The sequence below is a fragment of the Cebus imitator genome, unplaced genomic scaffold, assembly GCF_001604975.1.
Source record: "Cebus imitator isolate Cc_AM_T3 unplaced genomic scaffold, Cebus_imitator-1.0 Scaffold206, whole genome shotgun sequence".
In the NCBI taxonomy this organism is placed as follows: Eukaryota; Metazoa; Chordata; class Mammalia; order Primates; family Cebidae; genus Cebus; species Cebus imitator.
This window is the reverse complement of record NW_016107521.1, coordinates 1,798,705-1,818,712: the sequence shown is the minus strand read 5'-3', so window position 1 is coordinate 1,818,712 and position 20,008 is coordinate 1,798,705. Positions and strand designations below refer to the sequence as shown.

General features: G+C 40.9%; 1 protein-coding gene across 1 annotated transcript in view; it reads right to left on the bottom strand.

Annotated features, from left to right (window-relative positions):
* NR6A1 (nuclear receptor subfamily 6 group A member 1) overlaps window positions 1-14,376 on the bottom strand; it is a 35,724-nt gene extending 21,348 nt beyond the window's left edge. Inside the window, exons 1-4 of the mRNA XM_037745652.1 lie at window positions 14,334-14,376; window positions 13,802-14,032; window positions 4,088-4,143; window positions 310-464 (exon numbers count right to left, since the gene is read on the bottom strand). Coding sequence (XP_037601580.1) covers window positions 310-464; window positions 4,088-4,143; window positions 13,802-14,032; window positions 14,334-14,376 — 485 coding nt within the window. The remainder of the gene's footprint in view (window positions 1-309; window positions 465-4,087; window positions 4,144-13,801; window positions 14,033-14,333) is intronic.
* Window positions 14,377-20,008: the final 5,632 nt, after the last annotated feature.

Here is a 20,008-nt window from a genome sequence, read left to right as displayed (position 1 = left end):
AAATAAATGAGGGAAAATAGCTACATTTAAAATGTTATTCTGTTAGGTGAAGAATGCATGGGCATGGATAGAAGATACAGTACTTTATCAGTCTGCAGAAGAGACCACTGACATTTTCAAGGTCTTTAGCATAAAAGGGGCTGGGAAACACTGTTTTCAATCATCCTGACCCCTACTTCAAGAGTCTGAGGGAGCAACAGTACAATGGCTGAGACAGCCTGGCAGGGATACGCAGCCAGAGGTTTCTTGTGGGTCTGCCCTTGGTGGAGGATCCCTAGATGATTATCGTGGGTTTGCCTTAAAGCTCACCTGGAGGACAGTGTGGAGCCTGGTGAGGGCTGGTTGCTCTCTGAAGCCCTGTTCCCAGGGGAACTGTGGTCACTGTCACCGTGGTTGCTCCAGTGATTGGCCTCTTCCTCAAACTCCTGTCCAGACATGATCCTTTCAATCTCTTCTTCTGATATCTTTGACAAGGAATTAAGATATGTTAGACTGGGTGCTCAAGACATTGTTCTTTCTTCAGGACTGAGAGCTTATTTAAATCTCATAGGATCTCCCAGAAACCTAGATTCCCTCTCCTCCACGCCCATACTCCGGGCCTCTCACTAATCTTAGGATGGCGTAGCTTCCTTCTTACTGGCACCATGGCCCTTCGTGGCCCTCTTCCTGCTCATTTACACTACTCTCAAGCCACGAAGCCTCTAGGTTCTTTCAACTCCTTTTTGTCCTTGAGGTTATTCTTTCCTAACCCTGAAATGCCATTCCTCACTGACCGTTCTCCTACTGGCCCTTCAAGATCTGATTCGAATGTCACCTCCTGCCAGGTATGATGGCTCATGTCTGTAATCCCAACACTCTGGGAGTCTGAGGAGGGCAGATTGCTTGAGCCCAGGAGTTCAAGAGAAGCCTAGGCAACATGGTGAAACCCTGTCTCTACAAAAAATACAAAACTTAGCTGGTCATGGTGGTGCATGCCTATAGTCCCAAGCTACTCAGGAGACTGAGGCAGGAGATTCTGGCCTAAGCCCAGAAGACAGGCTGTAGTGTGCCATGGTCGTACCAACCCACTCCAGCTTCAGTGACAGAGCATGACCCTGTTTCAAAAGAAGAAAAAACCAAACCAGACAAAAAAAAAAAAACAAAAACCTAAATGTCATCTCCTTTGTGAGACTTTCTACCATCACATCTAGGATACTCTCTTCAACTAATAGTGCTGGGAAAACTATATCCACATGCCCTGCTCCCACCCTGCCAAAGATGTTGAACCCTTATACCATTCACAGAAGTCAACCTCAAAATTGACTAAATATTTAAATGTTAAGACTTAAAACTATAAAACTTGGAGAAAACACAGGGAAAATCTTCATAACACTGGTCTTGGCAATGATTTCTTGGATACACCACCAAAAGTACAGACAACATAACAAAAACAGCCAAGTGTGACTACATCAAACTAAAAAGCTTCTGTGAAACCAAGGAAACAGTCAACAGGGTAAAAAGATACTCTATGAAATGGGAGAACATATTACAATACACATTTGAGAAAGGGTCAACATCCACAATATACAAGGAACTCCCGTAACTCAGTAACAAAAAAAAAAACAAAAAACAAAATCCATTGAAAAATGGACAAGAAACTTAAGGAGACATGTCTCCAAAGAATGGTCATATACAAACCAGTAGGTATATGAAAAGATGCTCAACATCAATTATGATCAGGAAAATGCAAATTGAAACTTGAAGATATTACCTCACTTCTGTTAGGATGTCTACTATATGTAAAAGAAAACAACAACAACAAAAAACAAAAACAAACCAAAAAACCAGTCTGGAAAATAACAAGTGTTGGTACAGATGTAAAGAAACGGAAACCCTTGCGCACTGTTAGTGCGAATGTAAAACGGTGCAATCACATGGAAAACAGCATGGAGGTTCCTCAAAAAGTTAAAAATAGAACCACCATATGATCCAGCAATACCATCTATGGGTATTTATCCAAAAGAACTGAAATCGGGATTGTGAAGAGACGTTTGCGCTCCGACATTCACTGCAGCATTATTCAAAATAGTCAAGAAGTGAAAACGTGTCTGATGACAGAGAAATGCGTAAGAAAATATGGTATAAACATAAAACACCTTAAAAAAAAGAAAGTGAAATAAACTAGCCACAGAAGCACAAATACTGCATGCTTCCACTTTATGAGACATGTAAAGTAGTAAAACTCTTGTAAGCAGAAAGTGGAATGGTGGCTGCCATGGGCAATGGGAGAGAAAAATGAGGAATTGCTATCTAATGGGTATAGTGTTTCAGTCATGTAAGATGAAAAAGTTCAAAAGATTTGCTGTATACAAATGTGGATATAGTTAACAACACTGTACTGTATAATTAAAATTTTGTTTATAAGGTAGATTTCATGTTATACGGTTTTTACTTTTACAATAATAAAAAAGGGCAGCTATTAGTCTAGACAAAAAAAAAACACAAGAATAATTTACAAGACATATATATGACTTGAGTAACAAGATAAAAATGGTTTAGGAAAAAAGAATAAATACAGCAGAGTTGAGAGTCACACAGCCTGACTGAATATATGCTATGCACATTGATAGGAAATCCCCCAAACATCATCGGTGTATGTCTCAAGACAACTCCAAACACCTTTCTTTCATTCTCTCACATTTAACTGGCTAAATCCTATCGATTTACGCAGCAAATAACTCTTAGGTCTATTATTTCCCCTCAATCTGCACAGCCATTGCTCTGCTTCAAACTATTATCTATATCTCTTGCCCGTACTTCTGCAAAGCCCTTCTAACTGCTTTCTCTCTCCCTCCGTTTCACTCACCCTCACCTCACGCCTCACAAACCATTTCCACTGCTAGAATGATCTTTCTAAAATGCAAATCTAAATAAAACCTTTTAGTGGTTGCCTCTTAGCTCATACCAGTAATATTTTTTTTTAATTTAATTTTTTTTGGTAGAGACAGGGTCTGTCATGCTATGTTGCCCAGACTGGACTGGTTCTGAACTCCTGACCTCAAGCGATCTTCCTGCCTCAGCCACCCAAAGTGCTGGGATTACAGGTGGGTGACAGTGCTCCTGGCCACTAATAATTCCTAAGCCATGTGCTCTGCCTACTAGTGCGCCAAGGGATTCACCTGATGGGCGGAAATATATTCAATTTTCTACCCTCATGAAGTTCTTCCACTGGCAAGTAAGAACAAGTGTATAGGCTGGCCCCACAAAGACTTTTCCTAAGGAGCTATGTCAAAGAGAGTTGAAGGCCACTCCCTAATGAACTGATTCCAAATTCAAGGAATCTTCCTTATCTTCTGCCACTCCACTACATGTGCCCAACGTTCCAACCTAATTGAACAAACTCCTTGTCATAACGATTCATCACTGGGTCTTTGCACAGTCTATTTTCTTGAGTGTCTCTGGTCCCCAACCATGGCCCTAGCCCAAGCAGAATAGGTGCCCCTCCCTCTGTAGTCCCTGGGCATCCTCTGTTACCTCTCAACTTACTATGATGTCTGTTGACCTATCTGTCTCTCCCATTAGACTAAGTTCATAGTATAGGGCTTGGAAGAGTAGGAGCCCAGTAAGTGTTTGTGGGACTGAATGGAGTATTATCATTCCTGGTCTACAGTAAGACATTAATATTCTGCTCAAAAATATATTAGTATATTTTTTATACGACATGAAGAGCAAATTAGTCTCGCTCATTTCTGCCAGGCTAAGTTATCTATGACCTTAAGGACTGATCAAAAAATCCTCTGGATGGTTCAGAATCATAACTGGGTTCACTGTCTGTAAATCCTTAGAAAAGGCTGAGGGATCACAAGAAGAGCTTTAATCATTAACTTATATATTTAAGATATTCTTTTTTTTTCCCCTAGCCATGCATGAGCAATATTTATGATTTTCAAAGCACTTTTACATCCAGGCTATAAAAGCAGTTTTACAGAAATGAAAGCAAAGATGGCTCTTGTGAGCAGCAGATGAAAGAATTAAGGTGAGCAGTTTCAGGAACAGTGGAGCCCTGCGCTTCCAGGATGGACCACAGAGATTGAGGCCTAGAACTCACCTGGACTGGCCCAATGCTCTTATTCCGGCCTCCAGGCATGCCATCTTCTCTGATAGCTGGAAGGAAATATAAGTCAAGAAAGGTAGTCAGAAGCACACTCACAGAAGTCTTAGCACAAAAAGAGAACTTATTTGGCCAAAAGCGTAAGGCAGTAATTGGCAAAGCCAAGATTAAAACACAGGTCCTTCTGGACCCAAAGCACACATTCTATTATTCCAGGCTCCTTCATAGGCAGCAATATTTTGGGGCTCTCAAGGCACTGCATACATACTACACACACTGTATACATTCAGTATGTTTAAAAAAGGTGATAGTACTGTTCACTAGTCCTTCAGTTACAAACATCCTGCCAGGATGAAGCATCTTAAGGTCTTGACAAATTATAGGGGAGGGATAGAATATTTCCATTTTTAAATAAAAGTTTTTATTCCCAACCTAAGTTTAGGTTTGATTTGTAGAATCAGAACAGGTTTTTTGTTTTTTTCATTAATCAGAATTTTAACCTCAATGATTTCTCCCTGCAAAGGCAGTCAGTAGAGCACCTCTATAGTTGAAGGAGCTTACCTAGCATTTTCTAACTATAAAAAGCATCCTTTAAGTAGTATCATCCTCATTAAGAATAACAACTACTACTAATGTTATCGTCACTGTTTATGGAACACTTAATATGGGGGCATAGAGAAGAACCCCTGATTTGCAGTAACAGTAGGGCCGCAGCATTAGGCAAAGCTTTCTGGGAAAGAAAACTTCTGAAGTGAGTCTTAAAGATTAAGTAGGGTTTAGGAAGGCAGAAAAAGAGTGCTCCAGGTTGAGCCAACAGTGTACAGAAAAGCATCAAGTTGAAGGTAAGAATAAACTCTTTTTTCTAGAAACTTCCAAATGGTTTAATCTGACTAAAGCACACGTGGGGGAAGAGTAGCATGAGATAAGGGTGGAGAGGCCAATTGGGCCTAGGTCATAAACAGCCTTGAATGCCAGACTAAGGGTATAACGTTAGCTAAGGAGCTTGAGGATGAGAAGGAATGTAGGGAGGCACTGCAGTCATATTGGGATTTTTCAAAAATCTTTGCCACAGCCACTGTGAAGGATAGCTTAGAAGGGGTTAATGTTAACAATGACACAAGATAAACTAACAACACTATGTAGCAGCAGGCCTTGCTAGGATATACCTGCCACTTAAAAAAAAAATTAACATAAGTCATCTCAAAAGTTCCTGAGGCAGGACTGATTGCCTCAAAAGGTGGGAGCTCCAAGCATAACCCTGTTTCCAGAGGTAACTAAAAGGCTGACAGGAAATTTAGAATTAGGTTGAGTTAGGGTCCAAATCCTGTTTCTGCCTGGTCTGTATAATTATGAACAAGTTTCTTCACCTCTCTGGACTTCAGTTTACTGAAATGAAAAGAGGAGATACTGGTACTTGTTTTATGGTACATTATATAAAACAGTGTGGCTACAATACCAATCCTAGGGCCTGGCATGTAAAGTAAGCACTTAGCAACTAATCCTTCCCTCTCCCTAGCCTCTTTGAGTTAAAAATCCATGGTTCTATTCTTAACTTTGCTAGAGTCTTAATATTTTCATCCACCAAGTGGAGGCAACATGGTTGGTCTGCTTTATAAAAAGTTGTTGTGAATTTAGAGTAAGAAACATATATAGCCTATGTTAGAGCTAGACGTATGCTGCTTGCTTGCTGGGAGCTCTCTTTCAATCTAATTTCAAGATCTAAAAATCCTTACAATCACTTCTCTGCTGTTCCATGATCAATGACAGTGTTTGGGTATTTCTGTTTCCAATAATAACATCTCACATGTTCAGCTCATAGGTAGAGAGCAAAGATCTGTCATTGGAATACAACACCCAGTATATTAATAGTTCAGCTGTTATCTCACTTTCACCGTCCTGGAGGTGTGAAAAGAACTCAACATACTTTACTTTTCATTTAAAGGGCCACAAGTCTTAAAGATTTACATCTTGCCAATCTCTTGTTCTGAAATTCAAAAGCTCATCTTCTTTGACCACCACCCAGAATAAGAAAACGCATATATGACAGTAATCTACTATGTGTTACATAAGTACTGTTGTTCTCTGAGGTAAAATAACTCACGAGGGAAGTATTAGTATCTCTCCCATTGAACAGATGAATCTAAGGCTCACAGAAACAAAGTATTTCGCAGGAAGAGACAGAAACTAAAGAGCAGAATCAGGGTTGGAACCCAAGCTATCAGACTTTAAGACCAGACTTCTTTCCACGACTACTATACATGCATCCTAGTAGAGAAACCTAAGATACTTTTAGGTGGTTTATAAACTCTTAATTATACATTCATTCTGATGTACACTAAAAATACTGATTTTCCACTCACTGAGGTGGTAAAAAATTGCCTTTAAAAATTAACTTTGATTTTTAAAAGCTATTTAAAGACTAATATAAACAGTAGTACCCATTTAGTTAGAGATGATAAAATTGGTCAAGAGGCCATGAAACTACCTGAAGTGTGGAAAATATAATGTGCTGCAGTGCCTCTGTTAAAAACAAAAACTTGTACCATATTTTCAAGCTTATAATATTCTTACACATATGTATGTTACCTCATCTGATCCTTACAACAACCTTGGAAGGTGTAATATTCTCCCATACATTTTTGAGATGAGGAAATGGAGCTCAGAGAGGTAAAGAGACTTGCTCAAGTTACTCAGGGAAGAACTGATAGAGCTGGGGTTTCAATTTAGATCTTCTAATTCTAAAGCTATGCTTGTTCCTTGATGCCACACTGAGCTAACAAGTTTTTCAGCAAGGCTAAAGTCTATCTGGCAGTGATTTGATTAAAGAGAACAAATGGGGCCGGGTGTGGTGGCTCATGTCTGTAACCCCAGCACTTTGGGGGGCTTAGGCGAGAGAATCACAAGGTCAGGAGTTCGAGACCAGTCTGGCCAATACGGTGAAACCCTGTAGCCAGGCGTGGTGGTGGACACCTGTAGTCCCAGCTACTCAGGAGGCTGAGGCAGGAGAATCGCTTGGACCTGGGAGTTGGAAGTTGCAGTGAACCAAGATTACACCATTGCACTCCAGTCTGGGTGACAGAGTGAGACTCTGTCTCAAAAAAAAAACAGAATAAATGGTTCCTGTGTGCAATGTTACAGGAATGGTTCTGCTGTAACTCTTATCTAAGAAAGAGAATAGCACTAGCCATGGCTCTTCTATCTTCTCAGAAGGCATCACAAATACTTTTTCTGCTTTGGAACTCATGCCTATCATTATTCATTTGCTTGGCACTGGGCAGTCAACAAAATCCAGAAACCATAAATAACAAAGCTAACTACATCAAGGTCTTAAAGATTTACATCTTGCCAATCAAAACCTGCTGAAAGCACCTTTGGTCTATGGGCCAAATCTAAGCTCCTTAGCATGGCATTCAAGACCATCTATCACCTGGTTCTGGACCCCTCATCCTCATCTCTTGTCACAAATGCTATACCCTATCTATAGACAACTATTTGTTAGTCCTTGAACATGCCATTCTGTTTTACATAGTTTTGTCTCTGTTGCCTATACTCAGAAAGAAAGTGGAAAAGTTTGGAAACACCACCTCCCCTAAGTGACATCACCATAACCAAGCGATTCAAGTTAATATCACCAATAATGGGTATACGCTTACATCATGTGCTCTTGATATTATGGACTAAGAAGGACACAATATCATTTCTATGGCATTCTCACCAAAAATGCACAGAAAAGCCATTTTTGCATTTGTCAATGAGGAAACTGACAAGCCAAAATTGAGGGATATTCTACAAAATACATGACCTATTTGCTTCAAAATCAACAATGTTAATAAAGACAAAGACAGACTGAGGAACAATTCAGATTAAAAGAGACTAAAAAGACATAAAAATGTAATGTGATTCCCTGAATTGGCTTCTAGATAAAATAAAATTGCTATAAAAGATACTGGGATGACTGGCAAAAATGGAATAAGATCTGCTAATAAGATAGTACTGTGTCATGTTACATTTCCTGATTTTGATAGCAGTACTGTGATTGTCAGAAGTAAGGGGAACACTGCCTATGCCTTACTCTCAGATGGCTAAGAAGTTGTGCACACACAGGTGCATGCATGCACCCTTACTTACCTGTGGGAAGTGGGGAAGGCAGGGGAGACAGAGAGACAGAAGAACGAGCAAGGGGGAGAGAAGGGGAGGGAAAATAATAAAACAATTAGGATGATAAAGCAAAGGTGGCAAAATGTTAACAATTGGGGAATTTGGGTAAAGGGTATATGGGAGTTCTTACTACTGTTGCACATTTTTTGTAAGCTTGACATTATTTCAAAATAAAACAAAACAAAAATTTAAAGTCTTAATTAAAAGACAACAACGACAACTCAAAAACCCAACAACAACAACAACAACCCAAAAACCCTGTGGCTGGGCATGGTGCTCACGCCTTTAGTTCCAGCACTTTGGCGGGAGGCTGAGGCATGAGGACTGCCTGAGTTCAGTTCAGCTCAGCTAAACTTGATACTCAGTTCAAGACCTGCCTGAGCAACATGGTGAAACTTGGTCTCTACAAAAAAAAAAAAAAAAATGTTTGTAAAGAAAATGTAAAAAATGTTTAAAAAAAAAAAAGTTGGTAAGGAACATCAACTCTGATTTCTTTAAGATTCTACTCAACTGTTCTCCCTCCTTCAGACTTCTCAGTGCTTCATGCAGACTTCTGTGTTGTGTCCCGGGGCACTTTTTACCCTGGTAAAGTGATATAGCGATGCCATAGGATCACTGTCTCACAATGCCTGAAAAGATACTCAGTTCTATTACCAAAGATGGGGGACAACAGAGAGCTTCTAGCGCATAGGCGAAAAAGCCCCAGCCACAAATGGCAGCTGCACTTTTTTAATAGTTTTTTTTTTTTTTTTTTAATTTTGAGGTAGGTTTAGGCCTATAGAAGAGTTGCAAAAATATTATGGGGAGTTCCCATATACGCTCCTCCTTTTAACATTTCACATAACCATGGCTAGTCATCAAAACTAGGAAATTAACTTTGGTACAAAACTACTAACCAAAGTAAGTACTTCATTTTGATTTCTCCAGTTGCTTCACTTCTATCTATTGTTCCAGAACACGGTCCAGGACCCCACACTACATTTAGCTGTCATGCCTTCATAGTCTTTTCCAATCTGTGACAGTTCAGTCTTTCCTTGTTTTTTGTGACTTTAACACTTTTCAAATGGGTATTTTGTCAAATGTCAGTTATTTTCAAGAATGTCTCTCCATATGGGCTTGTCTGTTTTCTCAGGATTAGACTGAGAGTGAAATTAGCCTCTGTGTGTGTGTATATGTGTGCCCTTCTCAGCGTTTCATATCAGGGGTATATACAATGTTGGTGTGTTTTATTGGTACTGTTCATCTTGATTACTTGGCTAAAGTCATGTCTGTTAGAATTCTCTAAATAAACCATTTTTCCCTTTGTAATTAGTATGTATTTGCAGACTATGCAAATATGCTGTTTCTGTTTACACTGAGGCCACTTATTTAGCATCCATTAGTGGATCTTGCTTGTAGCAATTATGACTGTGGTGTTCTAATGGTGATTTTTTTCTTTTTTCTTTTTTGGTCTGTCACCCAGGCAGGAGTGCAATGGCATGATCTTGGCTCACTGCAACCTCCGTCTCCCAGGTTCAAGCGATCCTCCCACCTTAGTCTCCAGAGTAGCTGGGACTACAGACATGTGCCACCATGCCCAGCTAGTTTTTCTATTTTCTTTTGTAGAGACGGGGTGTCAGCATGTCGTCCAGACTGGTCTTGAACTCCTGGGCTTAAGCAATCCACCTGCTTTGGCCTCCCAAAGTGTTGGCATTACAGGCATGAACCACTGTGCCCAACGCTAGTGGTGATTTTCTATTTCCCTCATTCCTTCTACATTTATATTTATATTTATATTTATATTTATTTATTTATATAGATGGAGTCACCTTGTGTTGCCCAGGCTGTTTGAACCCCAGGGCTCAAGTGGTCCTCTTGCCTTGGCCTCCCAAAGTGCTGGTATTACAAATGTGAGCCACTACACCTGGCCTCCTTCTACATTTATTAATCAGAATTCACTTAAAAGGAAGAATGATCACTTCTCTTTATTTTTTCATTTATTTCTTTCAGTATAAACTCATGGATATTTACTTTAGTCTTTGGGTTATAAACGAATCCTACAGTTATCACTGCTCAAGTTGTTCCAGTGTTGGCCATCAGAAGCTCTTTCAGGTTGGCTTCTGTGCCCTTCGATATGCTTCCTTTAATTTTTTAGAAAGTACTTCCTAACTTGCTGGCACCACAAGATGCTCCAGGATCATTTTATATTTCCCCTACCTCAGCTGTGGAATCAATCAGCTCTCCAATGAGTCTCATTCCTTTCATTGTTATTTGGAAGCCAAGATCTGGGTGCTGGGTGTGCTCATTGCTCCTGGGTATCTGCTTCTAGCCCCTCTCAGTGGCTAGAGCTTGGAAATACACATATGTGTACTAACTCACCTACCCACGCACATATCTATACATTTTAAAATCTATCTATCTAAACACGAATACATATTGATACACTGAAACCAATCTAGCACCAGGGGATTCACTCTAGCCTTCCCCTTGGCTGATTTATAACTTCTTTCTTTCTCTGACCTGAGAAATCTGACTCTCATTGTCCACAATGTATTTACTTGCTGGTTCCACTCTCTATTATACAAACGAAGTAGCGAAGTAGCGACAGAATTCCTAACACATAACCTTGAGAGAAACAAATTTTACAAACTAGAGTGCTTTGTTTGTATATAATTCTTTTTGTTTTTAGCTTTACAGTATACAGTCAAAACATTTTCAAAGGTGAGCTCCTTTTTTCTCAAACCCCTTAAGTGTGATTATGTGACTCATTTGTAACACCAGCTAGATTCATTTGTCACAGTGTACATTCTTTCCCTCTGCCCTGTAACTCCCACAACACCCTGGCTGATTAAACAAATTTTCACATGTAGTAACATTTACTTTTTTGTGGGGTAAAGTTCTATGGGTTTTGACAAATGCACAGAATTATGTGTCAACCACCATAGGTCCATACGGAATATTCCTTACCCCCAAAATACTCCCATGGTAACTGCAATTTTAATCCTGCTTTTGCAGCACCAACCAGGAGGTGGCAGGGTTTCTCTCCCTGATGCAGACTTCACCAGGCAACTGGGTCAGCCTGCTCTGTGTGCAAATAATCCTAAGGAGACAGCTCCCTATCCCTTCCATTCCATGTGTCTTTTGACTATGGTTAGAGGGGTTATGAGGTTAAGTTTATTCTTCCCTAAAAGAGGTGAGTTTTACTGGAAGCCTCAGAATCTCACACTCCAGCTGAATAAGCAGGATGATTAATCAGAGACAGTAGTCAAGAAGGCAATCCGTAATAACTAAGCTTTCCTCAGATATTCACAGTGAGGGCAACAAAGGGAGACAAGAAAGGTGGAGCCCAAAACCAAAGAGGGTAAGGGCCAGAAGATGACAGACTCTCTTCACCACAGTGCTTGGTATTGGTGGCTGGAAAAGATTTCAGTAAGAGGTAACTGGCAGTAGGGAAGGGAAACGATCTCTAAGTAGAGGAAAAAACCTGAGCACAGGCACAGCAGTATAAGGCATCCCTGAGGCACAGTGTTAGAAGATGAGTTAAAAAGAGAGGCAGGGGGAAAACTTGGTAACACTTCAAATGTCCTACTATGACATTCACCATCCAGTAAACAGAGGGCATTCCAATGCGTAAACAGCTAAGCCATATGGTGAACATGTGAAGCAGTATGTTGTTCGTGTGGTCAGGTATAAGCTCGGCTTAATAACAAATTATAATTTAATAATTATTAACTGTCAACATAACCACCCCTAATCTAACTACTGCTAAGTCATTTTACCTCCCTAAGCTGCATCTGTAAATTGAGGATAATAGATAATAACAGGGTTGTTCTGTATACTCAGTGGTAGAATATATGGAGGGTACATAAATAAATGCTCAGTAAGTATTAGTATATAAATAAGTTATAAACCACCTAAATTTATCTAAATGCCTTTCCACATCTCTCTTACCTTTCTTCATGATGGGCAAGTTTTTAAAAGGTCCTTCTTATCTCATACACAATAAAACCAGTCTGAGTACATCTGGATGTCTGCATTCACAATGCTATAAAACCAGTTTGAACAGTTCACTATATCTGACTAAGCCCCTCATCTCTGAACACTGCTGCTATGAACCCCTAAAACCTTGCTGGGTATTTTATATATGTTACCATACTTAATCTGGAAAAGAACTCTAAAGAGTAAGTAACACACCATCTTAAAGGTAAGATAACTGAATATCAGAGATATAAGGCAAGCTTCCCAAGGTCACAGAGCTAGTCTGTTTGCTGCTAGAGCCTCTTCTTCTTTCTGCTGAATGACACTGCTCTACTCTACCCTCCACCCTCCCTGGGAATACCACTCTAGGCTTCTGACACTGGTCCTTCTCCCTTCTGTATCTAAGCTCTCTCTGTGGGTGATTTCGCCTATGAACTACCACCTCTGTGCCAACAGCTCCATGAAGCCTGCTTGCAGGCTTGACTTTTCACCTCAGTTCCAATCCTATATATCAAGCTTCCTTGGTGGACATCTTTATGTGTCCTTCTCAGGTACCTCAAGGCCAACATTTTGCCCCACCCTGCTTTTTCCTTTCTTTTCAGATGGTCTCATAGAGAAATCAACCCTGCCATTTCCGCCCCCCCCCCCCCAGGAAGGCCATTCCTTTTTTTTTTTTTTTTTTTTTTTTTTTTTTTTTTTTTTTTTTTTTTTTTTTACAGATGGGGTTTCTCTGTATTGATAAGGCTGGTCTCAAACTCCTGACCTCAGGTGTTCCTCCTGCCTTGGCCTCCCAAAGTGCTGGGATTACAGGCATGAGCCACGACGCCCGGCCAGGCCATTACTCTTAATCCAAATCCTCAACTTCAACTTCTGGTGTTGCTCAAGTATGTCACCAGCTCCTATCAGGTGAGTTTCTTCCATGTCTCTCTGTGCCATTCCTTCCCCACTTCATTCAGATCCTTCAGATTTCCTTTTAGACTCTTCTAAAAACTTTCTAGGTGGCTTTTCTGTTTTCCCTGCCCCAATTCATCCTTCAAAACTGCCCTTCGTATTCATCCTACTTCTAGTATGAATAAAATATCAGTTTATTCATGTTATCTCAGGCTAATGGCTCTTGGGAAGCTTCTTAATAAATCCCAAAGTCCTTACCAACCCAGACACAGATTTCTGAGCATGCCTAGCCTCTGGGTATGCCATGGTTCTAGCAAACAAAATGATACCACATTCAGAAATCTCCTACCTCACGCCTTTCACCCAAAATGTCTACGTCTGTCATCATTCCTGAAATAGCTAGTGAAGTACATTAATCCCTGTCAAGACCTGATTGTTCAGTGGGTTCTTGGTCACACAAGGCTTGTGCATTCACTCCCATAGAATCCTTAACATCTCACTAGTTTTTTTTTTCCTCCCACCTAATTGAGAAGGTTCTTGTAGGCAGGAATGGTTCCAGATTCATTTTTGGGTTATGAGTACAAAGTATAAGGCCTGATATGTAGTGCAGGCTTGAGAAATAAGTAACTCCAAAGCATAACAGCTGACACTAAAGGTAAAGTGATGAATGAAAGATGGGCCATGAGAGCCATAAGCACCACTCACCCTTCCGGTTCATCCCCATCTGAAGGCATTTGAGCAGGCGGCAGTACTGGCACCTGTTCCTCTGCTTCCGAGACATGACACAGTTCTTGTCACGACTGCACCGATATACCCGTTTGTTGCAAATGCTCCGCTTGAAAAACCCTTTGCAGCCCTCACAGGAGATGATCCCATAGTGCAAGCCTGTAGCGCGGTCCCCACAAATGAGACAGGTTCGTTGTTCAGTCCGATCATCTGGAACAGAAAGTGAACATGTTCAAGTTAGAACACAGTAGAAATAATGGCTTTAAGCCTACCGTTCCTAAAGTGAGCAACTCTGCTCTGAGTAGATTAAGACCAGCACTATCTCCAGGCTGAAGGGCAAACAGTGGGGGCCCATCTTTGGAAACTTGTCCCAGGAATAGTCCCTGCATCTGTGGTTGCAGATACCACAACACAGTCTGCCTAAACTCTTCCCCCTGGGTTTCATCAATACTTGGATCAGTATCTAAAGCAGAATCCTAGAAAATATCTTTGACTCCTCTATCGCCCTCACCCTGCTCATCCATAAACCCATCAATTTTACCCTGTAGGAGCATGGTATGAATTACTTACCATATATGTAAGTACCTAACACATGCTATATAGCCAATAAGTTATAGCTGTAATTATTAGTAAATAAGTTCTAACCACACCCAGCTAAGCCAGTCAGCCAGACATCCAGCCAATAAATATTTACTATGCAACTATTCTATCCCAGGAACTGCTATAAAGCACAAATACAGCAGTGAACAAAAGTCCCTGGTAAAGTTTATACTCTAGCAGAACATCAATTCAGTGTCCAGGTCCTGTGCTAGGACATAAATAAATCATCATGATCCCCAGAGTCATGGAACTCACTGACCAGCAATAAACAAGTTACTTGAGGAGAAAATTCAGGATAGAATACAGCTCTCCACTTCCTCTTCCTTTAACCTGCATTTACTCAGGACCAAGCAACTGCTAAAGAGCAAGCATCCGACAAAAAAGTACCCTGTGAACTGTGATGTGAAGCTATGCCAACAGGTACAATAAACCACCGGGGAAGGTTCCAATCAGACGCCAAGACAAGAAATCAGATATCTGAACCTCGTTCCTGAGTAAGATTCAAGGTATAATAATCAAGAACGTTATTATAGAGCCAGGTGTGATGGCACACACCTGTAGTCTCAGCTACTCAGGAAGCTGAAACAGGAGGACTGTTTGAGCCTAGGAGTTTGAGGCTGCAGTGAGCTATGACTGTACCACTGCACTCCACCTAGGTGACAGCAAGACCATGTCTCTTAAAAAAAAAAAAAAAAAAAAAAAAAAGGGCACATCATTATACCATGAATTAGAGAACTCTTATAATTAGTGAGATTCTAATTTGAACCCTAGCTCTGACACTAGCTGGGTGAACTAGGGAAAAACTGATCTTCTTTACTTTTCAATTTCTCTCATCTATTAAATGGTGATTATAATAATACCTATATCCCAGGGATAAAGCTCTCATCACAGCACGTGGGCTATAATAGACATTTGATAACTGTCAGTTATTATTTTCATTATTACTCCAGCAGCCCACATTTAATGTGAGAATGACATTCCTGAAAAGAAAGGCATTCAAAGGCAATGTTAATGGAGGATCATGGTAGTGTATACAGGAGGGATGCAGAGAAAGGAGGAGGCTTGCATTTCTGGAGCCCTCATTATACGCCAACTTTGAGTCTTTATGATTGCCATCTGTAGTAAGCAGAATAATTGCGACCCACAGATATCAGGTCCTAATCCATGGAAACTGTAAAATGCTACCTTATAAAGGAAAGGGTATTTGTAGATGTGATAAATTAGGGGGTTATTCTGGACTTTACAGATGGGCCCTAAATACATTCACAAGTGTCTTTGTAAGAGAGAGGCAGGGGGAGATTTGATAAAGATAGTAGAGAAGAAGAAATACAGAATGTGTAGAAGATAAGGTGATACGAAGACTGAGGCAGAAACTGGACACCAACCAAGAAATGATGGCAGTCACCAGAAGTTGGAAGAGGCAAGGAACCGATTCTCCCCTAGAACTTCTGAAAGGAGTATGGCTCTGCAAACACCTTCATTTCAGCCCAGGGATACTAATTTTTTTTTATGATTATTTTTAAGAGGGAGTCTTACTCTGTTGCCCAGTCTAGAGTGCAGTGGCACAATCTTGGGTCACTGCAACCTCTACCTACCAGGTTCAAGCGATTCTTCTGCCTCAGCCTCCCAAGTAGCTGGGATTACAGGTGCCTGCCACCATGCCCAGTTAATTTTTGTATTTTAAGTAGGAACAGGGTTTCACCATGTTGGCTAGGCTGGTCTTGAACTCCTGAATTCAGGTGATCCAAGTGAATCACCAATATCAGAATTGGAATTCAACAGCCTCTTCATAAAGCATTCCTATGGCATGCTGTGCAGCATCTGGAACCAGAGCAAAGAATCTACAGAATGACAATCAAATACAGACCTGTTAAGAACCTGCTCATGTCTCATAACACTGCTTGCTTTCTTCATGGTAGTTTTAAAAGGCCACACTGAGAATAAAGATTAGAGGGCCATATTTCTTTAAGGAGCCTGGAGTCCTAGGACTGCTTCTCTGTCTGGCTACAGCTATTTTACTGCCTGCCATGTTCTGTTTCTGCAAAAAATGGTCTATGCCATGGACCAGGAACTAATTCAAAATGGAGTTTCTCAATGGTACAAAAGAAAGGTTCTCTCCAGATCAATCTAGTAGCCCTTCAAAGAAGCATTTGGAAAACTTCTCTCCCAGCATGTGAAAAATAACGACAACAGAATCAGCTTGTTAACTGAGCACTTAGGTGCTACGCTCTGGCCAAGCACTTAACATACATTATTGTGCTGACTACTCACAATTATTCCTAAATGAGGTGCCCTCAACATTTTACAGATGAGGAAATGGAGGCCCATGAGGTGCTATATTCCCTCGTCGTCCAGGTAGTCAGGGAAGGCTGGAAGCCCCAAAAGTCTATGTTCCTAACCATTACATCTTTGGCTATAGCAAGGCAAATCTATACATTCTACATACAGGTAAGTCAGGCCCTTCCACACTGAAAAGCAACCAACCAACCAACCAACCAACCAACCTACCTACCTAAAAAGCCAAGGTCCCCCTTTGTAAGTGAACAAACTAAAGTAAATGCCCCTAATCGTGCCTGGCCAGATGTCAGATATAGATTTCTGCATCTCCTATTGCAAAGGATTTGAAGGATATTTATAGCCTGTTTACATTCATTATCTCACTGGTACCAGGCCAAAGCAAGGGTTATTCTTATCTTATAGATAAGGCAAAAAACATTCAGTGAGCACCAACTGTGTACCATGCAATGTGCAAGAAATTTTTACATATACTATTTATTCACCTCATTAACTGTGAGAAGTATTATCCCTGTATTACTGAATCTGGAATCTTAAGAGTTAGAAAGGGCCTAGAAATTGCCCTGAATAGATCTTTCCCCTGAGGCATGAATTCCCTCCACAATGTTCCAAGACAGAGTTGCCCCACACTCTTACTTCCATGCCTCTAGTGACCAATAAGGCACTTCATGCCATTCATTCTATTTTTAGACAGTTCTAATGGTTCAAAAGCTCTTCTTTACACTGAGCCAAACCTGAAGCTTCCCCACTGCCCTGACTACTGTGCTCATGGGTTAAAAAAAACAAATATACAATCTAACCTAGCTCATATATAAACCATTTAGAGATTTAAAGATAATAGTGGAGTTTTGAGGCCTGGTGCGGCGGCTCACGCCTGTAATCCCAGCACTTTGGGAGGCCAAGGCAGGTGGATCACGAGGTCAAGAAATTGAGAGTATCCTGGCCAACATGGTGAAACCCCATCCCTACTACAAATAGAACAATTAGCTGGGCATGGTGGTGTGCACCTGTAGTCCCAGCTACTCGGGAGGCTGAACCCAGGAGGAGGAGGTTGCAGTGAGCCAAGATTGTGCCACTGCACTCCAGCTGGCAACAGGGCAAGACTCCATCAAACAAACAAACAAACAAATAAATAAATAAAGGAGTTTCCAATTGTGATTTTTTTCCTTCTCATTTCTTAGTCTTAATGAATCATACAGTATCAAAATCTGTCTTAAAGTATCCAGAACTGAATGATTTGTTTTTCTTAATATCATTTAAGACTGAATTAATTTTGCTTATATGTTTCTGCAGCTAGCAACACAGTAAGTACATACATTTTACAATGACTGAATCTCTGTGACATGCCACACATTTTATAATGGGAAAAACTGATGCTGAAAGAGGTAAATAATCTCGATTGCACAACCAAGTCAGGAGTGAAGCTGGAATTGGAATTTAAGATCTTTCAATTCTAAGACTGCTGTATTTTCAGTCCTCCCTGCCACCTCCTACTCAACCACACACATAGTTAATTCACATCTGTTTCACAGGCATCTAAAACTTGAAGTATTTGCCACACATACCATTGACCAATATTGTTCTTATTCCATTCCTGGGAAGTTGAACGTTGAACCCAAGGCTAGGACTTTACATTTGCCCTTGATCCATTTTATCTTTATACAATAAATTCGGCATGTCATTCTGGTCTCTTGAAATCTTTAGGGATCTGGGTCCTGCCAGTATATTATTTCTTCCACCTCCTTCTTGTCTACATGTGTGGTCAGTGTTACATTATTTTCATATCTATCCTTAAAACAATATTAAACAGAATGTGGCCTTCAGGCAAAACACTGAAGCCCTTTCTCCAATCTGACTTAACCATTAGCATACTGGAAATAGTTATTCAATTACTTTTGTCTTTTCTTTTTTTTTTCCCTGCAGCCTTCCCCTCCCCCCTCCTATTTTTTATTTTTTGAGATGGAGTTTCGCTCTTGTTGCCCAGGCTAGAGTGCAATGATGCGACCTCAGCTCACTGCAACCTCCGCCTCTCAGGTTCAAGCAATTCTCCTGCCTCAGCCTCCCAAGTAGCTGGGATTACAAACATGTGCTACCATGCCCAGCTAATTTTTTCTATTTTTAGTAGAGACAGGGTTTCACCATGTTGGCCAGGCTGGTCTCAAACTACTGACCTCAGGTGGTCTGCCCACCTCGGCCTCCCAAAGTGCTGGGGTTACAGGCATGAGTCACCACACCTGGCCACGTTTTGTCTTTTTATTAGGCCAGGAACTGCATTTCTCTATCTTTATATGTAAAGTCTTCATGAAAGACTGAGCTATATGCTTCACTGAAATTCCAGATTCATTACATCTACAATATTCCCTGACTAATGAGCAGCCTATCTCAAAGGAAATGTTCACAACCATTCCTAATTCAGTGCTCTTAATTTATGCATTCAGTGCACTTAATTCAGTGTTTCGTTCGTTTGTTTTTGGAGACAGAGTCTTACTCTGTCACCCAGGCTGGAGTACAGTGGCACAATCTTGGCTGACAGCAACCTCCACCTCCTAGGTTCAAGTGATTCTCCTGCCTCCGCCTCCTGGGTAGCTGGGATTACAGGCATGCGCCACCAGGCTCGGCTAACTTTTGCATGTGGTGATACAAGTTTCTAGAACACACACACAAGAGAACATAAAAATTAAAAACCTGGGCTCTAAAATCAGAATCTAGGCTCTGTCACCTGCTAGCAGTGTGATTTCAAGTTTCTTAACCTATTTAGATATACCTCAGTTTCCAGTTTATAGAATGTGGATAATATTATCTTTTTAAAAAGAAGTGTCATGAGCCACTGCCACAGTGGCTCATACCTGTGATCCCAGCACTTTGGGATGGGTAGATCACTTGAGCCCAGGAGTTCAGGACCAGCTTGGGCAACATGGCAAAACTCTGTCTCTACAAAAAAATTAGCCAGGTGTGATGGTGTTTCCTATAGTCCCCGCTACCGAGGAGGAAGCTGAGGTAGGAGTATCGCCTGAGCCCAAGTGTTCGAGGATGCAGTAAGCCATGATCATGCCACCATTAGCATTAGTCAGGCATGGTCGCACATGCCTGTAGTCCCCAGCTACTTGGGAGGCTGAGGCTGTAGTGAGCTGTGATCATGCTGCTCCCTCCAGCCTGGGTGACTACGTGAGACCCTGTCACCAAAACCAACCAACCAAACAACTGTCATGATTTCCACCCTCTTCCCTTCTCTTACTGTTGTGGAAGGAAACAAGAGAGGAAGATTCCAATTGTTTTTACTGGCAATTGTTT